Source organism: Capsicum annuum, chromosome 12 (genome assembly GCF_002878395.1).
Source record: "Capsicum annuum cultivar UCD-10X-F1 chromosome 12, UCD10Xv1.1, whole genome shotgun sequence".
In the NCBI taxonomy this organism is placed as follows: Eukaryota; Viridiplantae; Streptophyta; class Magnoliopsida; order Solanales; family Solanaceae; genus Capsicum; species Capsicum annuum.
In genome coordinates, this window is record NC_061122.1 from 89,168,748 (window position 1) to 89,180,907 (window position 12,160).

General features: G+C 33.7%; 1 protein-coding gene across 1 annotated transcript in view; it reads left to right on the forward strand.

The window, feature by feature from the left end:
- Positions 1-4,185: 4,185 nt before the first annotated feature.
- LOC107856033 (glycine-rich cell wall structural protein 1-like) overlaps positions 4,186-12,160 on the forward strand; it is a 10,889-nt gene continuing 2,914 nt past the window's right edge. Inside the window, exons 1-2 of the mRNA XM_047401604.1 lie at positions 4,186-4,352; positions 4,563-4,716. Coding sequence (XP_047257560.1) covers positions 4,186-4,352; positions 4,563-4,716 — 321 coding nt within the window. The remainder of the gene's footprint in view (positions 4,353-4,562; positions 4,717-12,160) is intronic.

Below are 12,160 nucleotides of genomic sequence, written 5' to 3' on the forward strand. Positions count from 1 at the left end.
AAAAGTAGAAATTAGGGAAATTCTACACGATTCAAAGTATTTTATACTTGGGAAGATATTTCTGAAACTTTTAAACTTGGATTTCTACTTTACTGAATACGCTCTAAGGCTCAGACTAAAAGAGAACTTTACAGGGTATTACACAGTCTACTTCACCATTTTTATTTTCAAATCAACTGATGAATTTTCATTTCTGGATATATTTTTATTTTTTTAGCTTATTCGAGTTTTTCATTTTTCATGTCAATTTCATTAGCTAGATTAGCTACACGTTCCTTGCTACTCTGTGTTTCTTCTTTAATAAGGTTTGAGTTGATATATGGTCTTCAGCACCTGCCCTTTCCCTCAAAGATATTCTCCCAAGCACCTTTTATTGTATAAGCATCACCCCGAGCAACCCAGCCATATAAATTTGGACCAGGGTAGTAATTATATTAATTTCCATTCTTAGTTGCAGCAGTGTGAGGCTTTGAAGGCCTTTCAAAAGTCCATTGAACCCTTAAAATCAGTCCAACCACTATTAAATCTTTACACTACCACCAAATACTTGGTCCCTTCTCCTAACTTGACACATAAACATTAGCAAAACCATCATTAAACTATAACAGGGTATCAACACCACCTACTTGGTCCCTCGACCTTATCAGTTTGAACCTATCAATATTAACTGTAAAATGCAATATCTTCATTGAATGATTAATGCCTAATCGGTTAAAAAACTTCATTCACAAAATCGGTGTACTCTATGTGTGTTTTCAAGATTACATAATCAATAATACGTACCCCCCACATATGAAGTTGTTCCATCTGCAAGCAGCTTATTCCTCCTAACCAATCTTTACTCTACCCTTTTATATTGGTCGAGCAAAAGTTGATCCATTTCTACTTTTTTTTATCTGCAAACATGATAAAAACAAATGATGTAAAACAAGAGAAGAACCAAAAAATATTACAATTGATGTCTGCATAATTTAAAAAAAAAAGGGTAACACAAAATTAAATGAATACAACACATTACAACAAGCGTTCCAATAGATGACCCATCTGTTGCAATAGATTATCCATCTGTTGCAATAGATGACGTGTCTGTGGTAACAGATAGCTGACATATTGCAACAGATGGGTCATCTATTAGAATAAATCAAACCATCCTTACAATAGATGGGTCATCTATTGGAATAAATTAAACCAGCCTTGCTACTGGTTTGATTTCTTCCAATAGTTGCTCTATCTGTTCCAAAAATTAATTCATCAGTTACAATAATTGGGAAATTTTTTACAACACTACCAACACCAATAACAACATTAACAACAGCATTAACAACAAAGAAACAACACCATATATTCCAACACCATCAACAAAACAAACACCATATGTTCTAACACCATCAACAACACAAACACCACATATTACAACAACACCAACACCACCAACACCACCAACAACATCAACAACAACATCAACAATAAAGAAACAAACAAAAGACATAAAAAATAATACTGCCAATAAGATTTTTTAAGTTCTCCCAACAGATGACTTTTTCTGCATATTTTAATAAAAACAATGATTCATTCATTTAAGGCTTAAAAGTCACCTTTACTTTAATTTTTTTAATAAATAGGGTATAGGTAATGGGTAAATAAATAAAAACAACAGATGTAAATATCTAATTTAAATAACATACAAAAAAGAAGACGAGAAAAAAAGAGCAATAGTGAATTATACCTGTAATGTCGAAAAAGCAAAGAAATCAAAATACCTATTTCAGTCAAGAAAAGATATAGATCAGTTGAGATCTAAAAGGATCCCCATGAGAAAAAGGAGAGAAAAGAGAGAAAAAATGAGATAGTTATGATTACCCCAAAGAGGAGAGAAAGAGAAAGAAGAGAGATGAATTAATTTATGGATGAAGGAGAGATTCTAGAGATGGATTTTAAATAACTTTGAGGGGAACGAGGAGATGGTGACATTAAAAAGATAAGATAAGACTACTCAAGGAGAAGATTTTTGAGTTATCCAAGAAATTTTTTTACCGCCTTAGTATTATCTTTTTTATCTCAGATAGAAAATTATTTTAGAATAAAAAAAAATCTTAAAACATATAAGTCATCTGTTGCAACAGATGGCAATTTTTGTTTAAATATTTTCAATAGCTCAGTCATCTATCACAACAGATGGCAATGTCTATTTGATAATATACAATAGATAGGTAATCTGTTGCAACAGTTTTATTTATCTATTTGATAATTTCCAATAGATAAGTCATCTATTGCAACAGGTTGAACATCTATTTTAATAAAATTTTAATTGAGTTCATAGGTTCAACTATAATTTCAATTGATATAGCTCGAACTAGGGATGGGTTCACATGGTTAGCTACAGTTTCAATTAAGTCATTATAATTGCATGATGTTGGTATTACATTCCTCCTGGCCTGAGTCGTCAATAGACTAATCTAAGTTAAAATGATTCTTATTAGCTTATTCTTTGAAATGCCTACATTGATCTAGATAGAACAAGGGACGAGTTCACAGGGTCAGCTATAGTTTTAATTGAGTCATTGCAATTGTATGATGTAAATGGTAGTGCGTTCCTCCTAGCCTGAGTCGCCAACTTATCAATCTGAGTTAAACTAATTCATATTAGCTTATTATTTGAAATACATAAATTGATCTAGCTAGAACTAGGCACGAGTTACAGGGTTAGCTACAGTTTTAATTGAGTCATTGCAATTGCATGATGTTGATATTGTGTTCCTCCTGACCTGAGTCGTCAATCGATCAATATGAGTTGAAATAATTCATATTAGTTTATAATTTGAAATGCCTAAATTGATCTATCTAGAACTAGGGATGAGTTCACAGGTTCATCCACAGTTTCAATTGAGTCATTGGAATTGCATGATGTTAGTATTGCGTTCCTCTTGGCGTGAGTCGTCAACCAATCAATCTGAGTTGAAATAATTTATATTAGCTTATTATTTTAAATTTCTAAATTAATCTGGATAGAACTAGGGATGAGTTCACAGGGTCAGCTACAGTTTCAATTGAGTCATTGCAATTGCATGATGTTGGTATTGTATTTCTCCCAGCTTGAGTCATCATCCGACCAATCGTTGTTAAAACGATTCATATTAGCTTATTATTTGAAATACCTAAATTAGTCTAGTTATAACTAGGGAAAAGTTCACAGGTTTATCTACAGTTTCAATTGAGTCATTGCAATTGCATGATATTAGTATTGCATTCCTCCAGGACTAAGTCATCAATCGATCAATCTAATTTAAAATAATTCATATTAGCTTATTATTTGAAATGCCTAAATTGATCTATCTAGAACTATGGATAAGTTCAGAGGGTCAGCTATAGTTTTAATTGAGTCGTTGCAATTGCATGATATTGGTATTGCGTTCCTCCTTTCCTGAGTTGTCTACCAATCAACCTAAGTTGAAATGATTCATATTAGCTTATTATTTAAAATGTCTAAATTGATATAGCTAGAACTAGGAATGAGTTCACATGGTCAGCTACGGTTTCAATTAAGTCATTATAATTGTATGATGTTGGTATTCTATTCCTCTTGGCCTGAGTCGTCAACTGATCAATTTGAGTTAAAATGAAATACAATTTATTATAATGAAATGGTTAAAATTTATCTCTTTTAAAAAAATTAACTAAGATCAATTCAGACCAAATTAACATTTTCAAAACTTGTCATTCTTTTCCAAAATATAGATCAACCCATATAAATCATCCATTTATGGAAAAAATGCTTCATCATTTCAAATCTCGAGCTCTCACTCTTTTCTTTCTCTCTCAACAATACAAACAAAAACTACTTAACATATTGCTCAACCCTTCATAATAAATCAATTTTCTTCTCATTTTTTATCATATAGTTGTTGTTTTCAACTTTATTTTTGCTTGTGCCGGTCATTTTCTTTGTCTTCATAGGTAACAGAGTTCGAGAAGAGTTCTACATTGATTTTTCTAAAAATTAAGTCTTTTAAATTAATGATAAAAAAAGAAGACTTTAAGTTGTATTATCTTCGAGAATGAGTTAACAATTTTGAGTTTTAATGATAAAATTGTAAGAAGAACTCAATAAAATCTTAGTATTTATCACAGTGTTCCGTTAACTATCGTAGTATTCTTGGATGATGTTTGTGGTGTTGTTTGTGGCTGATGGTGGTGGTAGTGGTGGTGGTGGTGGTGGTGGGTGGTGGTGGTGAAAGCATTGGTGATGGTGGTGGTGGTGGTGGTGGTGGTGGTGATGATGGCATTGATAGTAGTGTTGGTGGTCTTGGTATTGGTATTGGTGGCATTGCTGATTTTAATTGGTGTTGGTTTTGGTATTGATGGTGTGGTGGTATTGGTGGTGGTATTGGTTGCATTAGTAGTGGTATTGGTGGTGGTGCTGGTGGTATTGGTGGCATTGGTAATGGTGGTCATCGTCTTGTTATTGGTATTGATGGCACTGGTGGTGTTGGTGATTTTAATTGGTGTTGGTTTTGGTATTGGTTGTTTGGTGGTGGTGATGGTGGCATTGCTGGTGGTGTTAGTGGACTTGGTGGTGGTGGTGGTGATGGTTTTGGTATTGGTGGCACTGGTGACATTGGTGGTGGAGGTGGTATTGATGGTTTGGTGGCGGTATTGATAGTCTTGGTGGTGGTGGTGGTGGCGGCGGCATTGGTGTTTGTGTTAGTGGTGGTATTGGTATTGATGGCATTGGTGGTGGTAGTAGTGGTATTGGTATTGGTATTGGTATTGGTGGCATAGGCAGTGGTGTTGGTGTTGGTGTTGGTATTGGTGGTAGTGGTAGTGGTTCATCTATTGCAACAGGTGGAACAATTGTTGAGAGATAATAAAATAGGTCTTCAAACAGATTTCTCATCTGTTGCAACAAATGTTTTAGTTGTTGGTATAAAATAAACCAGTAACAAGACTGTTTTGATCTCCTCCAATGGGTTGTTCATCTGTTGCAATAGATGGTGCATTAGTTGTAACGGATTATTCATCTGTTCCAACAAATGGGTTATCTGTCAAAATATTTTTTGTAATGTGACGTATAAAAATTTATTGAATTTTTTCTTACCTTTTTTTTTAAATTTATGTAAAAATCAATTGTAATGTATTTTTTGTTTTTCTTTTGTTTGTAGGTAAAATATGTCTCCAAAAAAAAAAGTGCAAGTGGATAAAATTCTGACCACCTAACAAAAAAGGTTAGAATACAGATGAATTCGGAGGAGCTTCCTGAACAATTTCAGTCAGGAAAAAATGAAGCTAATGAAAGATATGAAAATGATGTTGAAGGAGGTGGAGAAGGGTCTGTATAGGGTGATGAGGAAAATAAAAGTGAGGAGGAAGAAGAAGATGATGATAAAAAAAAATGAGGAAGTGGAAAGTGAGAAAGAGGATGATGACTAAAATGATTATAATGCATCATCAATGGAACATGAATTAAGAATGAAATCCCAGTATGATCCTATCAAAACTATTGTCACGCCACTTTTATAATCAAAAAAGATTGATTTTAAGTTCGAAAAGAATTTTTATTAGTAAAGTGACAAAAGATGAAACTTTTTTTCAAAAAAGACTTTTTTTTTAATTAAATTCAGAGTCGCCACTTGGCATAATCCGGTGTGTCAAATCACCTTTGGAAAATCTTTTTCAAAATGATTTGACTCTTTAAACTAATTTGCGAACAGAGATTCCGGTTAAGAAATTCTGTTGATCGAGGGGAAGGTGTTAGGCATCCCTCGATCCCATGGTTCGACCATGGTCGCTTGATGGAGTATATCCGCTATTTTGACACTACGAATATATAAATCAGACAAAAGCACATAAAACAATCAATCAAAACTAAACAAACCTAAATATAATGTCCAGTCCGATTATACAATCCAAAATAAATAATAAAAAATGCGAAAATATAAATCCTATTCTAACTTACACTAATCCTAAACTGCGCTCCAATGCTTTACCCAATGCCTCAGACCTTGATCACAAACCTCCTTTGAAGACATAATACGCCGGAATATTCCCCGGTGAATAAACACATGAAACCTAGGGGCATTCCCCGATCAAATGAATACACTTGAATCAAATACGATAGACTAGAAAATATTCAACACACATTCCACATTCAAACATTCAATAAAAAACACTTATTCCTAGATTTTGCCTACCCAAACCTACATTTGTCTATCTATTTCAACATATCATAATTCTATCACGTTTCAACAATATTCATGCTCATTCCGAATTAAACAAAGCAACAATAAACCAAAGTTAATCTAAATTCACCCTTTTTATCAATTTCTCAATTACATCCCCAAACAACCAATTTTACTTTTCAAACGAGATACATTTCAACGTACAAATCATGATTGAGGAAACCAACCCCAAATTAAAACAAACACGCATTCATCACCAACAAGGATCAAATAACACAATACTCAATTCAAAAACACCAAAATATAGTAAACAATAAAGTAGAAGAGGGAAAGAGTAAAATTGGGCCTCCGATAATCAATTTCCGTTGATAATAATATTTAAGAAAACCCAAATTCGAAATTTGGAAACCTCCACCGCAAAAAAATCCAACTCAATAGCAAAAATTAACGATCAGAATTCGAAATCAGTGAAAAAACTCTTAATCAAACCCGAATCAAGAATGCTAACCCAATCTATTCACGAAAACCCCAAAGCATGATACAAAAACAACTCAACAAAGACAGAATACCCGCAATCCCAAAAACACAAAAGAAAATAGTGTAGCCTGAGCTCCGGTGAGCTCAAACGGCGGCAAAGACTGATGATGGAAGAGAGATTTCGGACACTTATCATTTTTCCGTCCAAATCTACCCAAAAATCAAAAGAAATTGACGAAATCCCAGGGTTTTGGGCTTGAACGGGCAGACGCACGACCTGTAACGGGTTCCGACGACTATTTTGCCGGAAGAACTCAAGGGGACGATCGGAACTCCATCAAACGCTGGTTTTTCTACTATTTTCGCCGAATCTCCGTCAAGCAACCTCTATTTTTGTCTTTCCCTTACTGAGTGTGTGCGGGTGGGTGTTTTTCAGTGCTTTGTGTGTGTGTGCAATGGCAACTGTGTGCGTGTCCTCCTCCCCCCTCTTCGTCTGTGAGCTATGTGTATATTGATCTATTAAAGAGTATGTGAGGTCTGTGATGAAGATGATGAAGTGGGTATGAATTTTCCTTTTTTTATCTGTGAGTATCGTTGGGAGCAAGAAAGGGGAAAAAAAGGATGGTCCCTCCCAAATCATGTGGGCCCCCCTTTATATTTTTGTTGTCTGTGTATTGTATCCGAAAAGGAAAAATGGAGATGATGATCTGTCTCCTTTTTTGTATCTCTGTGTGGTGCATATGGTGCCCCTTTTTTTCTTTATGTGATGTGTCTGTGTGGAGTACGTGTTGTGTAGTGTGTATTCTATCTAAAAATGGAAAAAGAAATGGGGCTGCTCTCCTTTTTTGTCTCTCCTATGTGAAGGTGTATATATGGTGTGATGAATTTTCTATAGCAATTTGTGTGTATGTGCGTGTAACAATTGAGGTGAGGGTGGAGTAGTGTAGTGAGGTGGGTGAGTTGGTTAGGATAAAATTTATTAGGATAAGGGAATATTACGAATTTATTAAATTTTTGTTATTTTTTTGTATTTTTGTAGGATATAATTACATGGGTGGGAATGTATAATAACATGAGGTAAAAAATGAATGAATTGGATTTTTTGGAGGGACAAAATTAGATGTCTACGTCATGTCCCTTTTTGAGTGTAAACACGAAGTGTTTTCAGATTAAAAAAAAAGTAGATAAAGAGATTAAATTTTGACCCAACCATTATTCAAGGAAAGAAACAGAAGGAAGAAGGACAACTGAGTTGGAGAGTCGAGTGAGGTCTCATCGAGGTTTCGGTCCACGGCTCTGTCATTACATCAAAAATGAAAATTACAAATTAAAATATAAATGAAATTACAAAAATCCTATCTATGCAGCTTCATTTGGACTCTTGACTTGAGTTTCATCACCCCTATTCTTCAGGAGAACTCCTGACTTACAAATTTTCATTCAATTTCTTCACCTTGTTTTCCAGGCGAGCTCCTGACTTGCTATTTTTCAATCTGCTGACCTTCAATTTCTTCACCTTGTTGTTTGACTTTCAACTTCTTCACTGTGTTGTTTAACTTTCAACTTCTTCACTTTATTCTTCAGGCGAGCTCCTGACTTGCGATTTCACCACTCTATTCTCCGGATGAATTTATGATTACCAAAAAACCTTTTTTGGACTTTCGATTCTAAATTTCATACAAAAATGAAGCTTGAAACTATTAAAGAAAAATCTTTTTTGGAGTTTTATTTTAAAGATGTATATGACACCTACTCTAATAAAGAGTGAAGAAAATCTTTTTTTGAATTTTTCAGATTCCTATACAAAATGAAATTTATGATTACCAAAGAAAAATCTTTTTGGGTTTTCAATTTTGAATTTCATATGAAAAATGAAACTTGAACCTATTAAAGGAAAATCTTTTTGTAGTTTTTTTTTTTTAAACATGTACATGACACCTACTCTAAATGAAGAGTGAAGAAAATCTTTTTTGAATTTATTTAATTAGATCCATGAACCCACAATAGGCTGCCTACATATCTCACTCCCGAGAGAGAAGAATCAAGGGTGCGTAGTTCCTCCAGATTGAACAATTAAAGATTCACCGACAGATTGACCCTAACTTCAGAGACACGACCAAAGACTGGAGAATAATATTTTTTTTTTGTGTTTTCAATTTGACACTTCACATAAAACTGACACCAACAACTATAAAAGAAAATCTTTTTGATATTTTCATTATACGAAATGTACAAAAGATAGCTCTTATTTAAGAATTTAAAAAAAAAATTCTAATTATTAAGGCTTACTAAAGAAACAAAAGAAAAATATTGTTGAGGTTTTGTTTTTGACAAATGAGTGCCAAAGGTAAAACTCTTTTTGATTTTTTAGATCATAAAAAATAAAAACTCTAAACAACTACGAAACTCTTTTTTGACTCACTTTTCTTTTTTTCCTTTTTCAAACATGCCTCTCTTTAATTCTAACATATGTTTTTTTCAAATCAGTCCGTCAAATGACCACATTATCCTCAAAGATACAGCATTTAGCACGTAGGGATGCTTTAGAAGTGAGTCTCCTACAAAGGACCAAGTGAGCTCCGCTAAGTCTCAATATGATGCACATAAGCATGACCTAAAGGCTGGCCTACACTGGGGTTTACTAACAAAGCATTTCGAGGAGCATATAGTCGATAGTGGCTTCTTTGTTTTCCACCTACTTCATACAACCAACGGCTCCCCCTCTTAAAATAAAGGTGACTCAACTAGAGATCGTGTACACATGTGTACTACGAATTTGTTGCAGAAAGAATGACTCAGGTTATACATATGATGCCAGATATAAAGCAGTAACACATAGGATAAAAACTGTAAATACATAGCAAATAGGTAATCAACAATGATAAAATAATAACACAAAACAACACAAACAAAATATCTATATACCTATAGTGCCAAATTAAGCCGATACAACGCCAAAATAAGCTCGATTTTTGAAAAAAAATCTCCAACAGAATCACCAGAGTTGTCACACCCCTTTTTTAACCCAAAAAGTTTAATTTTAAGTTTGAAAAGGATTTTTATTAATAAAGTGACAAGATAAAACTTTATTTCGAAAAAGGATTTATTTTTTTAAAATTAAATTCAGAGTTATCACTTGGCATAATCCGGTGTATCAAGTCATCTTTGAAAAATCCTTTTCAAAACAATTTGACTCTTTCCAATGGTTTGAGAATCAAGATTCTGGTTAAGAAATTCTGTTGACCGAGGAAAAGGTGTTAGGCATGCCTCAATCCCGTGGTTCAACCACGATCGCTTGATGGAGTATATCCGCTATTTTGACATTACGAATGTATAAACCACACAAAAGCACATAAAACAATCAATCAAAACAAAACAAATCCAAAATATAATGTTTAGTTCAATTATACAATCCAAAATAAATAATAAAAATACAAAAATATAAATCCTATTCTAACCTACACTAATCCTAAACTATGCCTCGGGCCTTGATCACAAACCTTCTTCGAAGACATAATACGTCGGGATATTCCCCCGTGAATAAACACATGAAACCTCGAGGCATTCCCTGACCAAATAAATACACTTGAATCAAGTACGATAGACTAGAAAACATTCAACACACATTCCACATTCAAACATTCAAATAAAAAATACTTATTCCTAAATTTTTGGCCTAGCCGAACCTATATTTTTCTATTCATTTCAACATATTATAATTCTATCACATTCCAATAATATTCATGCTCATTTCGAATTAAATAAAAATAACAATAAATTAAAGTTAATCAAAATTCACCCATTTTTATCAATTTCTCAATTCCACCCCAAACAAAGGAACCAACCCCAAATTAAAATAAACACATATTCATCACCAACAAGGATCAAACAACACACGATACTCAATCCAAAAACATCAAAATATAATAAATAATAAAGTAGAAGAGAAAAAAAAGTAGAATTGAACCTTCCGATAATCCATTTCCGTTGATAATAATATTTAAGAAAACCCGAATTCAGGATCCCGAATAGAAACCTCCACAGCGATAAAATCCAACTCAATAGAAAAAAATAACATCCAGACAGAATTCAAAATTAGTGGGAAAAACTCTTAATCAAACCCCAATCTCGAACGTTGACCCAATTTATTCACGAAAACCCCGAAGCACGATATCGAAAACAACTCAACGAAGACAGACGACCCACAATCCCAAAAATACAATAGAAAACTAAAAAACCAATGTAGCCTGAGCTTCGGTGAGCTCAGACGACGGCAAATACTGACGACGGAAGAGACATTCCGACAACTCTTACCGTTTTTTCATCCAAATCTACCCAGAAATCGAAGAAAATCAGTGAAATCTCAAGGTTTTGGGATTGAACGGGAAGAAGTACGACCTGTAACGGGTTATGGTGACCAGTTCGCCGGAAGAACTCAAGGGGACGATCGAAACTACGTCAAACACCGATTTTGCTACTCTTTTCGCTGAACCTCCATCAATCACCCTCCATTTTTGTTTTTCCCTTATTGAGTGTGTGGGGGGGTGTTTTTCAGTGCTTTGTATGTGTTCATTGGCGACTGTGCGCGTGTCCTCCTCCCCCCTCTTCGTCTGTGAGCTATATGTGCATATTGATCTGTTAAAGACTGTGTGAGGTGTTTGATGAAGATAATGAAGTAGGTATGAATTTTACTTCTTTTTTTTATCCGCGTGCATCATTGGGAGCAAGAAAGGGAAAAAAAGGATGGTCCTCCCACAAATCGTGTGGCCCCCCTTTTATATTTTTGTTGTCTGTGTATTGTATCCGAAAGGGAAAAATGGAGATGATGATCTGTCTCCTTTTTCGTATCTCTGTGTGGTGCATATAATGCCCCTTTTTTTCTCTATGTGACATATATGTGTGGAGTATGTGTTGTGTAGTGTGTATTCTATCTAAAAAGAGTTAATACATAAAAATATTTTAAATTTGACATCAAATTATAATTTTGACCTTAAACTTTAATAGTACACAAATATGACTTTTAACTATTTAAAACTGCACAAATATGACCTTCAATCCTACGTGGAAAAATGCATGTTCAACACATAAAATTGGGCACGTCCAACTTAAAATCTAAGGGCATAATACATAAATATGATCTTAAACTTTGACAGTGCACAAATATGACCTTTAACTATTCAAAACTGCATAAATATGACCTTTAAATGACTCTTCACTATTATTTTTTCATTATTTTTGACTCAACGATGAAAATGACATCTAATTTCTTTTGTCATTACAGAAAAAAACAATATTGAAGATTTATTAATTAGGCGGGTCAGCCTCATATGAAAAAATCGAGCGGGTATGTATATATATTATAAAGCAGGGGACAAATTTAAGTTATATAATATATCTAAATATTATTAATTTAAATATTTAATTAAAGATGAAACTATACTAATAATAAAAAAATTATAGTTTTAATAACGTTTTATTAAAACTATAATTTTTTTATTATTAGTATA